We start from the raw sequence: 15,438 nt of genomic DNA, 5'->3' as shown, positions 1-15,438 counted from the left end.
GCTGGTTACAGTTATACGATTTGATAAGATAACACATATAAAAATAAGTTAAGGGTACGTGTGAGGATGATGTGGGTCATCCATTTGACCTGGCATAGTTTATTACTAGTAAACTACATACAATCAAATTTTAAATGTTCGTGTCTAACATTATGCTAGAAAGGACAATTGGACAATTAAAAATGCATCAATCAATTTGTAAACTAAAATTTTATGCTCAAGGCCGGAATAGCAGAGATCCCATATATATATGCCTGTACAAGCCGCACACATGTACTGCGTGTTCTCCCCCATCGGAGTGGTATGCAACTAGGCCAAACCATCACCACTGGAAAACACGGCATTAGTCCAGGTTGGTAAGGGTCAAAGATCCCGAAAATCCATCCGGGACTAAATTTTCGAGATAAAAGTGGGTTCTTTAGTCCCGAATCATTCACCGTGAATGATCCGGGACTAAAGACCTCCTTTAATCCTGGTTGGTTCATTCACCCGGGACTAAAAACCCCATCGTTGGTAAAACCAATCGTGACTAAAAAGTTTCCAAAAAAAATAAAAAAAAGCCACCCGCGCCGGCAGGCCAGCCGCTCGCGCCCCTGCCGCCCGGCCACCCGCCCGCCGCGACGCCCGCCCGCCCGCCCACCCGCCACACTCCCACACCGGCCGGCCGCCTGGAAGCGAGGAGGGAGGAGGGAGAGGAGGAGGAGAAGAGATAAGGTGCGTCGGTGCACCTGGAAGAGAGGAGTAGGAGGGAGATAAGGCTGCGTGCGAGATAAAAAAAAGGGAGAGGAGGAGATAAGGTGGGGTGGGGGGGCGTGGAGATCCGGTTGGACGTTTTGTCCCGGTTGAAAATTTTAACATGGACAAAAGTCCCCCCCTTTTGTCTCGGTTGGTAGTCCTGGTTGGAATTTCCAACCGGGACAAAAGGGGAGCATCGGTGGGATTTTTTTGTAGCCGTTACAACCGGGACTAAACGGGTGGCCTTTAGTCCCGGTTGGTCTTTACAACCAAGAATAAAAGCCCCCCCTCCCCCCGGCCGCTGGCTTTCGGTGGCATATTTTTGACCTGGGACTAAAGTGACTTTAGTTATAGGTCCAATGTTAATCAGGATAAAAGGGGGTGAATAGAAGGTCAGTTCCCTAGTAGTGCATGCCGCTAAGAGCAGTTAGCATGCAAGGGCTGTTTAGTTTGGTGTGCATGAAGGTAATAGAGATTATTCGGCCTTCCAAAAAGAATCGGCAAATTAGACCAAACTAACTGTCTTTGAGTTTAATGTGCGAAAGTTTTGTTAAGGCCGGTTGTATTATCTTAGGTTTTTTTACCAGTTTCTGTGGCCTTCAAGTTCTCTACCTAGACCAAAACTAATGAGGGGCATTTGCATGGTTTCCCCCACTTTTCAGCCTGCCTCTCTTCCTTTTACCGCTTGCAAGGTTGCTCCTACTCTTTGTATAGTAAAATGTTTGCGCTGCTGCTCATGGTTTCACAAACATTTTGAAAACAGTAGGGTAATAATTGTGCACAGTGAAAAAAATAGGGAAAACTCATAGTTAGGCCTCAAAGTGGGAGGCAACCATGCCATTATCATTCATCTGATCTCTACTTAAAAAGTCTCAGATTTTGGTAAAAAGCAACAGAGTTCTCCGTTTGATGATTTTCATGAGTTTGGTTTGAGCTCAAGTTAACAAGGCAGATCATGGAGGAAAGTGGAAAGTAAAGTACACCTGATGTGTTGTAGTGGAACAATTTGGTAATGAGGGTACACCTCACATATACACCGTGTGATGAAGAACATAGATGATAGCGAGCCTATTGTTTGATGATATACACTGTTCAGGTAGAGGTTGTGGAAAATTATAACATTTGCGATATGCAGTGTTTGAAGCTAACTTCAATTTTTTTTCTCGAATGTGTAGGAGGATTACGCATCATTGCATTAAGTAGAGAAAATGTTGAAGAAAGTTTACAATCTCGCACGTCACCAGGGTATGTGCCCACACAGTGACTGGAGCCTAAATACAAGCTAACTCCAAAATTTTATCATTGATATTGACTCTTTGAGAGCTAGTGCACAGCTTTGCACAATATTGTTGCGCGTTGTTATACCATTACTACAAATATGAGCATTCATCCTCAACCTCAAGTACCGGTAATGTTAGCATTAGTACCGGTCCAAAATTGGAGGTCCCCGGAAACTTTTTAGTACCAGGTGATGTTATGACCTGGTAACTAGTACCGGGTCATAACACCACCCGGTACTAAAGGGTCACTTTTAGTACCGGGTGATGTTACGACCTGGTACTAAAAGGTCTCCCCACAGGTTATATCAAAAGGAAAGCATATTCGCATCCATCACATGTGCTGTGTAGGTGGAGTGGTAAGGAAGGATCACGCAAGACCGAAGGTTGTGGGTTCGAATCCCACGGGTCGCGAACCCCCTTTAGTACCGATATAGCAATACCGGTTGCACAACCGGTATTAAAGAGGTTAGGACCCGACACTGAAGGTACATTCCCTAGCAATGTGCATACCACCTCACGAAGGGGTTAGACCTAACTGTGTGCAATCGATCCGAGCACAGCACGCGCTGGCACGGGCCCCACCGGAGGTAGTCATGAATAATCTCAACACCAATTCGCATTAACCCTGGATCAGTGGTCCTAAACCACGGGTTTAGGCACTTAACCCTGGTTAATTAGCATAATCTTGCGGCGAACACGCTAAGCCATCGCTATCACCATGCATCACATTTTTGCATCATAGTTCCTCCCGCTCCATCTCTCTTTCTCCGAAGCCTCCCCTGTCACCATCACGAAGGACGCCTGCGATACTGACGCGTGGGCTCCAGAACATGGCGGCCCACGTGTCAGTGTCATAGCCTTATCTCTTTGTCCGTAGCTGCAAAGGATGCACAAGAATTTGTTCTCCAACCCTCTCCTCTTCCCCCCGCATTATTTTATGCGGTGCACCTCCTACCACTGGTTGGCAGAACCTCTCAAACCCTCCTCTTTCCCATCTCTCCTCCTGTGCCTCACCTTCTCCTTCATAGCTTCCCTTTCTCTCCTCCTCCCTCCTCCGTCCTTCCCCTATCCTGCTCATAGCACACAGCTCTCTGCTGCCTTGTTGGTGTTCGTTCTCTCCTCCCTGCAAGCACTCACTTGTTTGGTTTTTTAATTTCTTCCTGTTTGCTTCTTTCTGCATCCAAAAACTTTTAAAACAGGCAGAACCATAAACAATCCCCCTCTTTAAAAATCATTGCTTCCTTTTCCAACACTTCCTTTTAACCTAAAAACAAAACACCACTTCTGTTGCAATTCGAGTATTTTTCTCTCTTTTTTTCCCCTGCTTTTCTAGTTTTTAAATTTTTGCTTGCTAGCTACATCAGTACATGAGCTAGCAGAGAAGCATGGCAGGCCTCGACCTCGGCACCGCCGCGACGCGCTACGTCCACAACCTCCACCACCTCCACCCCGACCTCCAGCTGCAGCACAACTACGCCAGCAAGCAGCCGGAGCCCTCCGACGACGACCCCAATGGCAGCGGCGGCGGCAACAGCAACAACGGCGGGCCGTTCGGCGAGCACGACGGCGGGTCGTCCTCTTCCGGCCCAGCTGGAGATGGCCCGGGCAGCGGCGGTGGCGGGAACGGGGAGATGGTCGCCCGCCGGCCCCGCGGGCGCCCGCCGGGCTCGAAGAACAAGCCCAAGCCCCCGGTGATCATCACGCGGGAGAGCGCCAACACGCTGCGCGCCCACATCCTGGAGGTCGGGAGCGGCTGCGACGTGTTCGAGTCCGTCTCCACGTACGCGCGCCGGCGGCAGCGCGGCGTCTGCGTTCTGAGCGGCAGCGGCGTGGTCACCAACGTGACTCTGCGGCAGCCGTCGGCGCCCACGGGCGCCGTCGTGACGCTGCACGGGAGGTTCGAGATCCTGTCGCTCTCGGGCTCCTTCCTCCCGCCGCCGGCTCCCCCCGGCGCCACCAGCCTCACCATCTTCCTCGCGGGGGGCCAGGGGCAGGTGGTCGGCGGGAACGTCGTCGGCGCGCTCTACGCTGCCGGCCCCGTCATCGTCATCGCCGCGTCCTTCGCCAACGTCGCCTACGAGCGCCTTCCTCTGGAGGAGGAGGAGGCCCAGGCAGCGCCACCCGGCCTCCAGATGCAGCCGCCCGGCGGTGCCGATGGCGCAGGTGGCATGGGCGGCGGTGGCCCGTTCCCTTCCGACCCGTCTGCTGCCGGTCTGCCCTTCTTCAACCTGCCGCTCAACAACATGGCCGGTGGCGGATCGCAACTCCCGCCTGGTGCCGACAGCCATGGGTGGGCCGGAGCGCGGCCACCGTTCTGACAAAATCCATGGGGGTGTGTAATTCAGGTGTGTGAGAACAGGAGGAGATGGCAAGAAGAAAGCATTGAAGGGCACAAGGGTTGAAGGCAGCTTGCAGAAGGTTAGCGCACGCATGCTTGCAAGGATATTATCTCTACTATTTCTATCTCGATCTCTGTACAAGTTCGTAGTGTTTGCTCGGTCTCTCTCTGATTATGTGTTCTCCTTGTTCTTCTTCTTCCCTTCTTTTCCCTTTTCTTCTCTCATGTCTCTTGAAACTTAATTTGTGGTGTAACCTTGTCTTAATTTTTAATCTGGCTTTTAATAAGCAGCCTTTAATTTAATCTGTTCCCCAGGATGCATGTGTGACCTGTGTGTTAATCGATGTTTCCATGCATGGGGGTTCTTGCTGTTCTTGTTGCTCTGGATGAGAGATTCGCTTCAACCAAATTGTGTTAAGAAAAGCTAGCGTATTCTAGTGGCTTAAGCTGTCAGTTCTTACTTTATCATCATGTAGCAGCTAGCTAGATGTGTTGTGCATGCTTTTGGGCAATTGTTTTTTGAGTTATACAAAGGCGTTACCTGCCTGCGTGTGCAACAGCAATTAGTGATGCGTGTATAGTATATTATCGATCGTATCATCAATCAGTTTCTTCTGGTTCTTCTAAATTTATTTGGAGTCTGGGAACTGCTTCGTCACAAGTTATATTACCACACAATTTTCTGCTCACACGTGTGCACGCTTTGCCTTTGTTTAAACATAACAAAGCTACCAGTACTCAATTCATCAGCTAGTAAATTGCATCTCGCAAAGAAGGCTCATGGGGAAGAATCCTCACAAGTCACCAACTGCATGTCTATGCTGGCCCTTGTTCTTTGTTGTCTCATATGCGTAGATTGCAAGATGCTTGTAAGAAACAAAAGAAACTAGATTGCTAGTTTCCCCAAGTTCTTGGGACTTGGACATTCAAAGATTCCTAAGGTTTCATTGACGACATGGTATCTAGTGTTCAGTAGTATATATGGTCTGTTTGGATTGTGTCGTTGCATCGCTGTTCAGAGCTTAGGATTACTTCTACATGGCTAGCTTAACTCCTACTCTACATCATTTATATAGAATTTGATATGGTGTGTGCACCTTTGCAACCTTCAGCTTGTCTTCATTTGAAATAAAATGCCCAGGTGCTAAGCAGACTGAAAGATTTAGTTACATTCCTTTTCTTCCACGCTGAATTGTTGATTGAGATTTTCGTTCCTTAACTCTGCCGAGCTCTTAAAACTGTATCCAATTTCTAGTACTTGTGTTGAATTTACAGCTCGTTATTACCTGTTTAAGGACAAATAAACCAGAAGAAAAACAACATGAAATTTCTATGCACGTATGTAGTATATATGCCTTCTATTGCGTGAACTCTGTTTATGGAAATGGAACAACTGAAAAATATTGAAGGCTGCTAATTAACCACTGATCATCCTTTTCCTGTAAAGAAGATCTAATTTCTGCGAGCTCTAATAGTACTATTTTTGGTCTTTTACTTATCTGGCCAGTCCAGCTGTCTGTGGGTATCATATTGTTCTATGCCATCTCTTTGTATGTTCATGTGTTGATAATCGCTCTTGTTCTCAAGTTGTTCCCATGAATCTCTGCACATATATCTATTGATGAAACAGTTTCTTCTTTAATCCAATAGATTGAACTACTTGACACCCTTTGTTGTGAACATGTGCGTGAATTGAGTATTAAAATGTTTCTAAAAACTCTACTCGGTGATAGGAAACTATATATTGTGAGCTCTCATCACTGCAATAAATACTCTTATCAGATCTGTTTTTAATCCTTTCCTAACAGTTTTGTTATTTTCAAGTGCCTGAAACCAACTTGCTTTAATTTTCAGTTAGAATCAACACCCAACTACTTATAAATTCAGGTGGTTGGATTTGACTCGAGGGCTTTATGATTGGTGATGATTTTTTTATAAAAGATGGTTTCAAGCAGTTAGAAAATAATCTCACCCTAATTTTTACTACTAACTTAATGACATGTATATAGGTTATAACAGAATTTATCTGTAGTTGCTGATATTACCATGTGCTCCATTTAATTAGGAGTTATGACGAACCTAAGTGAAAGCATGTTTACAAATTAAAAGCAAGCTGATTGATCGGAGCTAGCCTCTGATTGCATTTTCCCTTAGTTTGTTATTGATAAATAAGCAAGTAAACTAGCTAGACAAAGTTGTTACTTTCATATCTACACAATAGATACTATCAAATGTTGCATTGAACTAAATGGACAGAGTTAAGTTCTAAAGCGATCGAATCAGTTTCAATGCCCAAGCATTTCTCATTAAGGTCTTAATAAGGCGCAACAATTTCCCGATTTCAAAATGTTGCGCTTGCTGATGCATGGGTATCAGTCAATTAACATTTCACCCTGAAATCCTGAAATGTGCACTTGGAAGAAGGTGCAAGTTCCCTAGCTGGTTACTGAACTAAATGAGACTTCAGATACGTTGCATACGTAATAGTGCAAGCTAAATAATAAAATAACCAATCGTCTGAGCTGAAGCAAAATTTGAGCTATCGATATTATATTGTTCTTAGTGTTACATTTATTCTCGAGACATGAATCCACCTGCAAAGAAAATTCTACATCACAGAGCACGCATACGGGTTCTCCTCGCTGATGAACTCATTTGGGTGTGTGCAGTGCAAGAACGCCGTGTCACGGTATCCTGTGAGCTCGGAGTGCGTGTAGCTGACACCGTACGGGTACCCGCCGCAGCCGCCGTAGCCGTAACCCCCATCGCCGCACGGCGAACCGTAGCCGCCGCCGCCGCCGCGGTGGAACGGGTGCGAGAAGTCGACGAACCGCGGGTGCGTGCAGGGGATGAAGTAGGGGGCGACGACCTCCGTGACCTTCTTCTCCTCTTTCTTGACCTCCTTCTTCTCCTCTTTCTTCTCATCTTTCTTCACCTCTTTCTTCACCTCGACCTTCTCCTCCTTGATGATCACCTTCTTCTCGATCTTGTCGACGACAGCCCCCTTCCGCGTCCTCTGGTAGATATACTCGACCAGCTTCTTCTCGTCGATGACGCCCTCGACGGTGCAGGTGTTCTTGGTGTGGTCCGTCTTGGCCGCATAGATACCTTCATCAGTATATTAACATGAGCATGTGCCAAATAATGGGATCATGCAAGTACAGGTTTACTTGGATCGATTATATAGAGATAGAGGAACTGTCAGAGAGATAGAGATTACTCTTGTGCTCCAGCAGAATCTCTTTGACCCTTACTGCACAATCGGGGCAATGCAAGGGAACCTTTACTGTGATGATCTTCAACTCCTGCATGATTAGGCAAAAGAAATGCTCTAGAGATATCATGGAAACCCCAACACATCAGAATTCAGAAGAGCTCTTGATCTGATACAGCTTAATTACAGCATAGGTATTTATGTTGCATCATTATCAGAGATCGATCGATGCCATTTACCTCCTCCTTTTTCTTGACCTCAATGACGACGTCGTCCTTTTTGGGAGGAACAATCAGCTCGACCTTCTTCCTGCAACCCTTCTCGACTTTCTTCCTGAGCTTCTCGACGTCGAAGCCGACGCCCTTCACTGTCACCTTCCCTGCCTTAGCGTCCAGCTTCACCTCCTCAACCCCTGTCGATCCATGTGCCCGTCCATATTCGGAGCATAATTAAAGTTGGCAGGAAGAGGTCATCATAATCGCAAGCACCGCAGCAGTAGTACAAGCACTACGCACCTTGGAACTCGGTGAACTGCGTCTGGATGTCGCGCGCGCACTGGCCGCAGTGGACGTACACCTTGTACATGGCCGTCTTCACCTCCACCTTCTTCTTCTCCTCCACCTTCTTCTTGTCCGCCTCCGGCGCTCCCATGGCGACGCCGATTCGCGTGGCGACGTGTGCGTGCCACCGCTACACTGCGCTCGTTGCCGCACACTGCTCTGCTACGCTACTCAGTGCTTGGACATTTGCAACTGATGTGCAAGGGGATGGTAAGGAGTTAATGATGCCGGGCTGCTCCGCGCGAGCGTGAGCAGGAAGCTTTCGGATGTGCTCATGTGCATGGGGTTTGTTGGAGATTTGTTGGAGGTGGTTCACGGATTCAAAAGATGGTTGGGAAAACAGTGAGGCTCGGCAACTACTTGCCAAATGCTTTTGAAATGGAGGTCCAATTCGTCAATCCAAACCCATGCTGCATCAGCGGTTAGCTCCGGAAGTGGTTGGGCTGTTGCAATTGACCTTTTGACCTAATCGGTCAATGCGGATTCACTGTGTGTGTACTTCGTGAGCGAATTCGTACTCGGTAAATAATAATTTGACGATTTCCAAGTCCACTCTGGGATGAGCGTGCACGAAAAGAGAGGGGAAAATCTGCAGCGGTGGATTGCAGTGGGAAGCGAAAGGAATTCCAAGTCAGCAGCAGCAGGTCAGGAAGGGGCAGGAGGGGAGAGTGGCCAACCACAACCAGTAGCGGAAAGCCCTTATCAAAAAAAAAAACCCCAGTAGCGGAAAGCTGAAGAGGCCGATCGCATAAGAGAAGGTCTGGGCCTAGCCCAAATCGTTTTCAGGTTAGGCCAGCGATCGTGCCGAGCCCACGGCCCAGCCTGCCACCATGCCGCCGCCCCACAGGCCCACACCCTCTCGGCGTGCGCTGTGAGCCAAGGCCCAAAGAGAATACCGAGAATCCGACCGATCGCGCCGCGCGGCGTGCGCGGAAAGCAGGGGAAGTAGGGACCGCGCCGGAGCTGCAGAGCTGGTTGCCTGGTCACATCACATGGCGCGCGATCCCCGGCTGGCTTGCCCGTCCCCACGCTGGCAGTGGCAGGCTCTGCTCCTCCGACTCCGAACCAGTCAGTGGCACGCCGGCAGCGGCAGGGCTCCGCGACAAATCGCACGGGCCAGGAAGCAGACGCAGACCGGCTGGTGGCATATCGTGGAGGATGTATAATAGTGACGTAGCTTCATGACTACCTGTAAAGATCACGAAAGCCTACTGTAGCAGGCCAGCGCAGCGACCATGCGCATGACTACTGAAAGTCCATTTGATGATGGCTCACCGAAAAATGTTGAATAAAAAATATTGGAAAAGGTTGGATTAATTTTTTTTTCAAAATGTTGAATCAACAAGGTGAGCCCCGTGGGGAGATGACCATTTGGGTGTGGGAGAGGACCGTTTGGGTTTGATGTAGATCTAAGGGGTGTTTGGATACGAGATACAAAACTTTAGAAGCGTCACATCGGATGTTCGGACACTAATTAGAAGGATTAAACATGAACTAATTATAAAACTAACTGCAGAAATAGATAAATCCATTAAGCCTAATTAATCCATCATTAGCAAATGGTTACTGTAGCGCTACATTGTCAAATCATGTACTAAATAGGCTTAATAAATTCGTCTCGCGAATTAGACTCCATATGTGCAATTAGTTTTATAACTAGATTATATTTAACACTCCTAATTAGTACTCCCTCCGTTCCAAATTATAAGTCATTCCAACTTTCTTGGAGAGTCAAAACATCTCAAGTTTGACCAAATTTATACAATAAAGTGCTAACATTCATGATATCAAATAGGTACCATTAGTTTCTTCATTAAATATATTTTCATAATATATCTATTCGATGCCATAATTTTTTGTGATTTTCTCTATAATTTTAGTCAAACATAAAAATATTTGACTCTCCAAGAAAGTTGGAATGACTTATAATTTGGAACGAGGGAGTATTAAATATCCTGTCACTGTTTCCAAACACCCGACGTCATTTATCGCAAATATTGAAAGGCAGAAAAAAAATAGATGGATAGGACCGGCAGTCGCGTCGTCGTACGCGAATCGGACGGATGGGCAGCATTCGGCGCGGCGGGGCTTGATTTGATTGCCGCCTGCCGGCCCTGCTCGCAAGGCGGGCGAATCGAGTTATTAAATTGTCGGACGGTCCGTCCGTGCGGTACCTGCTTTCTATCTCGGCCGCCCGCGGATCCGTGTTGGGCCGCGCCCGTGGTCCGACGCTGTTTTCTCACAGGTCCTCTCTCTCTCTCTCTTGGGGGAGCCCACCGTACTCCCGTGCACGACGCCGATGGGCCCCCGCCTTTCGATTTGTTGCGTCGTGTCACGCACGCACGCAGTGACCGGTCCACGACACGAACGAAACCAGGGGATGGGCACCCCGCACTCGCAACTTGTTGCGAGCGACTTGGCACACAACTTCGTACGCGATCTCTCCCACCTTGCCTCTCTCAAACGACATGTCGCATTTAATTTGTGAACGGGCCACCTGCCGTTGCGAAAATCCTAAAAGCATTTAGCTAATCCATTTTTTTTTTGCAACAGGTGTTCAGCTGGAAAATAAAAAAGAAATTCGAACCATTTCCTCACTCGAGGTAAAGAAAAATGACCCGGGGCTATTTCTGTCAGCATGGGCCCGGACCTTCACAGGAGGAGGAGGAGGAGCCAGCGATTTATTACCCAGTATATCGCGGTTTCTCGTCAGTTACAGATCTGATCCGCACCACTCCCTCTCAGGTGAGGTAACTCCCCCTCCCTCCCACTCCCACCTCGCCACCTCCCCTCCTTCTCTCCATTTCTCGCCCCCAATTTTCTTTTTTCTCCCCGCAGGGCAGGATTTTCCCCCGCTTTCCCCATTTTCTCCGTATTTTATTCGATTTCGAGGTCGATTTTTCGGGTGCAGAGACTGCGGGGGGAAGGTCACGTCCAACCGCCGCGAGCCGCGCATGTGAACTGTGCCCCCCGACGAGGCGCGCAGGTGCGGCGCGCCGAGGCGAGGCGAGGAGCGCTGCGCGTGGGATTCGGCTAGGGTTTCGCCGGCCCGCCGCGAGATGGACGGCCGGGACCAGCACCAGCACCAGCAGCAGGCGCAGGCGGCGCCACGCGTGGGGTCCCCGCCGCAGCCTGGCGGCGGGGGCGGCGGCGGCGTCATGATGCAGCACGCCGGGGCGTTCGGAGCCGCGGCCCCGCCCGGGATGCCGCCGGGCGCCGCGAACGTTATGCACGGGATGCCGCTTGCCTTCAACCCCATGGCGTCGCCGGGCGCCTCGTCGCCCATGAAGCCCGCCGACGTGTCGCCGGGGGCCATGTACCGCCCCGATTCCGCCGCGCCGGGCATGCAGCCGCAGCCCCAGCAGCAGCAGCAGCACCCCGGTGCCGGCGGAGGCGGCGCCGTCGCCGGCGGCAGCAGCGGGGAGCTCGTGAAGAAGAAGAGGGGAAGGCCGAGGAAGTACGGCCCGGACGGGACCATCGGCCTGGGGCTCAAGCCCGCGGCCGCGACGGGCGCTGAGGCCGGCGGGCAGTCCGGCGGAGGCGGCTCCAACTCCAACCCCGACGGGAAGCGCAGGGGGCGTCCCCCCGGATCCGGCAAAAAGAAACAGCTCGACGCTTTGGGTAATATAGCCTGCACCAGCTCTCTGCTCTGCCCTTTTTTTTTTGTGTTCGCACCGGAGCTTGGCTCCTAGTTGTAGTTGTAACGCCTGCAAAATGTGGGCGTGGACGTATATGGCCTGATTTCTGGAATAAGTTTGTGTGCCTTTTTCTTTCTGTACATTTAATTAATGGACTCGGCGCAAGAATTCATTTTTTAAAAGGATTCCCCCACATTCTGGGGAATTAAAAACAGAACGGGATGGTGCAGGCATTTTAATAATTTTGGGAAGTACAAGCATTGTCTTTATTATTACGCACAGTATAAACAGAAAAGTAGTATCTGTTCAAACATGAGCCTGGTCTTTGAATATTGTTTTTTTTTCTTTTCTAATAAGAATATATGTGTGTGCAGTGTGCACATACAGACCAAAGATGGATAATTTTTCCCTTGTGTCTTTCTGTCTTGCCTCAATTTATGACAATCTCTAGCATTTTACCCTTTGCCAACAGATACGGGCAGTAAATATTTCTTTTTACATGAATATTTTTTCACCACCATATTGCATAGTCAGAATGTTAATGGTAATATCATTTAACAGGTGTTCTTAGGTTGTTTAGTTCTGCCTTAGTTGAAATTAATTATATTAATTTAGTGCAGTAGGGATAATTAGAATCCAAATCCATGGAGTTGTAAAAATATCCTTGAGCAACTCTTTAAGTACTCACTGTCTCACCTGTGCTTCTCAGGATCGTCAGGGACATCATTTACTCCCCACATAATAACCGTGAAGCCTAACGAGGTACTTGGAACATGCTCCACATTTAACATCCATCATGTGTATATTTCCATGGTCTTATTGTGCCTAAGTTACGTTCAGGGCACCTTTCTGTATTTAGGGTCGAGTAGATTGCTGTTCGTGAACGTGCTGGTTTTTTGTTTAAATGTTTCGATCTGCTCCTGTGCATCTGGTTAGAAAAAACAGCCACTCTTCAAGCCTTATTATTCAGCTGGTGTGGTGCTAAATAATTACAATAACCATGTTAATTTGAGCGCTAAGAAGAGAATTTTGTGGCATTTTCCTTCTAGAACAAGCTCAAAACATTGTGCTGTTTGCTCTTCCCAGCATATTGTAAACTCTCTAATACTTTTTTTCTCTGTCTTGCTGTGGATTGTTGTCAGCCTTGCCATGGTCTCTATCTATGTCATCACTCAATATTTAGTATACTTCTATTCAACATATATTATGAATTTAGAGATAATATTATAAATTTAGGAGACTATTTGTTCTGAATTTCTTGAATCTGTCCTGGCTTGCTTTGTAGTTTCATTAATCATATATTTTCTACATGGCTTGAAGTTTCTTTAGCCTGCTGGTTGTATTGGACCCCAGACTATCTAATGAACTTCTATGCACCAAAATCATCTCCCTTTTTCACCTCAGGATGTTGCTTCAAAAATAATGGCCTTTTCACAACAAGGCCCACGCACTACATGTATAATTTCAGCAAATGGTGCTCTCTGCACAGCAACACTCCGTCAACCAGCAACCTCTGGTGGCATAGTGACATATGAGGTATATTCAGGCTCAACTTGCTCAGAGCACCACGAATGCTTTTGTTTGTTTTACTGCTGGGTCTTTTGTGAGGTAGTTTAGAGCGCACAAGTTTAGAATTGAAGTTCGATTTAGGTCAGTTTTCTTACATTTGGCCAGACAGGATGGCTATATTTTTTCTAGTATATTTTTGCAGAGCTATAAATCTTTCAAGCAAACATTTCTGTGCAATGGACCATTGATAACCCTTGCAACTATCAGCAATATCTTCTCAGTTGCATTGTGCTCTAGTATGATTGCTTAAGTACTAGTTGGTAACAAACATATAGCATTAATCTGTTTAATTCACATATTTCCATTCTTTTCCTTTTGCCATTTCATTTGCTTGCTGTCTATCAACTTGGTTTTCTATAATTACAAAAACAAAATGGCTGCTACATAGTTTTGGGTTCCCATTTTATCTAAGTAGGATTAAACAAGGAAACTGGGAGCACATATTTAATCTGATCTTCACTCTGTGTGAAAGTTCATTGGTGCTTCTGAGCATTGACTGCAAAGCCTAGCCACAACACTTTCAGTGTTCCGTAGTATCAATCATATAGCACCCATCCGCTAAACTTGCATATTTCCATTATTTTTCTCTTGGCATTCCATTTGCCTTCAGTATTTGTCAACTTGACTTCTGATGAGAGACAAAAATGCCTACTATCTAGTTTTAAGTTACCATCTCAGTTAGGCACAATAAGACAGAAAAAGCAAAACAACAATTCCCTGCAAAGATGCAACAGTTCATTGGTACATCCATGAGGACATACTCAAATACAATTCACAATATTTTCATCGTTATTGTCAGAACACCATTACAAATTTTATTCAAATAAATCATATGAATTCCATTGTATGACTTGTCACAGGGCCACTTCGATATACTCTCTCTGTCGGGCTCATTCCTGCTTGCAGAGGATGGTGACACTCGCAGCAGAACAGGTGGTTTGAGTGTGGCACTTGCTGGAAGCGATGGGCGCATAGTTGGAGGTTGTGTAGCTGGAATGCTGATGGCGGCGACACCTGTACAGGTTCTCTATTCATCTGTGGCTATTTACCCTTCATTTCCATTTCACATGCCCCCAAATTGGAATTCTCCAGCCTTGTCTTACAATTGCTTACCCTTTTGTTTTTCAGGTTGTAGTTGGCAGTTTCATCGCTGAAGGTAAAAAGCCAAAGGAAGAGCAGCAACCAAAACGTGAGCCAACTTCTGTGCCACTGCACGCGCCCGGCTTTGGGGCCACCTCGACTGCCAGTCCCCCATCTGACGGAACATCAAGCGAGCACTCTGATGATCCAGGGAGCCCCATGGGACCTAACGGCAGCACGTTCGCTAACACGGGGCATCCCCTGCATTCCACATTTGCTCCGGTTGGCTGGTCACTGTCCGGCAACCAAGGCCGCTACGATCCCGACCTAAAGATGATGACCGACTGATGGCTGCCGTTTTACAGCGTTGTTGTTAGCAGTTGACCTAGTTGAGTAGGGCTCAGGCCTTCCTGCACCGGTTCCACCAGCAGCAGCGTCGGACAATAAACCCGGAATGCTAGAAGTGATAAAGCCCCGAGGAATGAGTAGATCACGAGTAATAAGTAGCACCAGTGCATGCCTTTGCCATGTTATTATGCAGTAGCTAGTTGTTTGTATCTGTATGGTTTCACTGTCACGTGTTTATGCAGCCTGCCTTCTGGTTTCTACTTGTATCAGTGTAGTGCTACGTTTCCCATGTCCATGGATTGGTATTTTTTCCCCTTGCATCGTTGTGTGTTCATTGTTCATAGTCCTATCTTCTCCGTCCTAAAATATAAAACCTGGTTTGATTTGCATTACAAAGTAGCTGGCACTATGGAATAATTTTAAATTCTAAAAACATTATTTTAGATTTTAGAAAAATTACAAAATCCAGAGCATCGATTAAAAACGATACCGGGAGCCTTGAGAGAGAACAGAACTCAGACGTTCCATATAATTTACCTGAATGACAGATCAGGTACCATTTAGGATGATGTTCTTGGCTGTAGAGAAACTTGAGCTATCAGTCAATAATACAAAAACCTTTTTCTTCCTTGGCATGTCGATTGAACCAGGTCAGACATGTCGTAGTGATCAGAAA

General features: G+C 47.3%; 3 protein-coding genes across 3 annotated transcripts; 2 read left to right on the top strand and 1 right to left on the bottom strand.

The window, feature by feature from the left end:
• Positions 1-2,943: 2,943 nt before the first annotated feature.
• Positions 2,944-4,656, top strand: LOC117862714 (AT-hook motif nuclear-localized protein 23). The gene has a single exon (XM_034746214.2). It carries the CDS (start codon positions 3,401-3,403, stop codon positions 4,331-4,333), a length of 933 nt encoding a protein of 310 aa, XP_034602105.1. The 5' UTR covers positions 2,944-3,400; the 3' UTR covers positions 4,334-4,656.
• A 2,215-nt stretch (positions 4,657-6,871) lies between these two features.
• Positions 6,872-8,395, bottom strand: LOC117862715 (heavy metal-associated isoprenylated plant protein 4). Its single transcript, XM_034746215.2, has 4 exons — positions 8,083-8,395; positions 7,807-7,979; positions 7,574-7,658; positions 6,872-7,461 (listed from the first exon to the last, which is right to left on the bottom strand). The coding sequence occupies exons 1-4, from the start codon at positions 8,216-8,218 to the stop codon at positions 6,962-6,964; spliced, it is 894 nt and encodes a 297-aa protein (XP_034602106.1). The 5' UTR covers positions 8,219-8,395; the 3' UTR covers positions 6,872-6,961.
• Positions 8,396-10,902: 2,507 nt separating this feature from the next.
• Positions 10,903-15,082, top strand: LOC117863877 (AT-hook motif nuclear-localized protein 10). Its single transcript, XM_034747783.2, has 5 exons — positions 10,903-11,748; positions 12,475-12,527; positions 13,170-13,301; positions 14,195-14,356; positions 14,463-15,082. The coding sequence occupies exons 1-5, from the start codon at positions 11,187-11,189 to the stop codon at positions 14,760-14,762; spliced, it is 1,209 nt and encodes a 402-aa protein (XP_034603674.1). The 5' UTR covers positions 10,903-11,186; the 3' UTR covers positions 14,763-15,082.
• Positions 15,083-15,438: the final 356 nt, after the last annotated feature.

This window comes from Setaria viridis, chromosome 7 (genome assembly GCF_005286985.2).
Source record: "Setaria viridis chromosome 7, Setaria_viridis_v4.0, whole genome shotgun sequence".
Lineage (NCBI taxonomy): Eukaryota > Viridiplantae > Streptophyta > Magnoliopsida > Poales > Poaceae > Setaria > Setaria viridis.
This window is presented reverse-complemented; position numbering and strand designations above follow the sequence as displayed.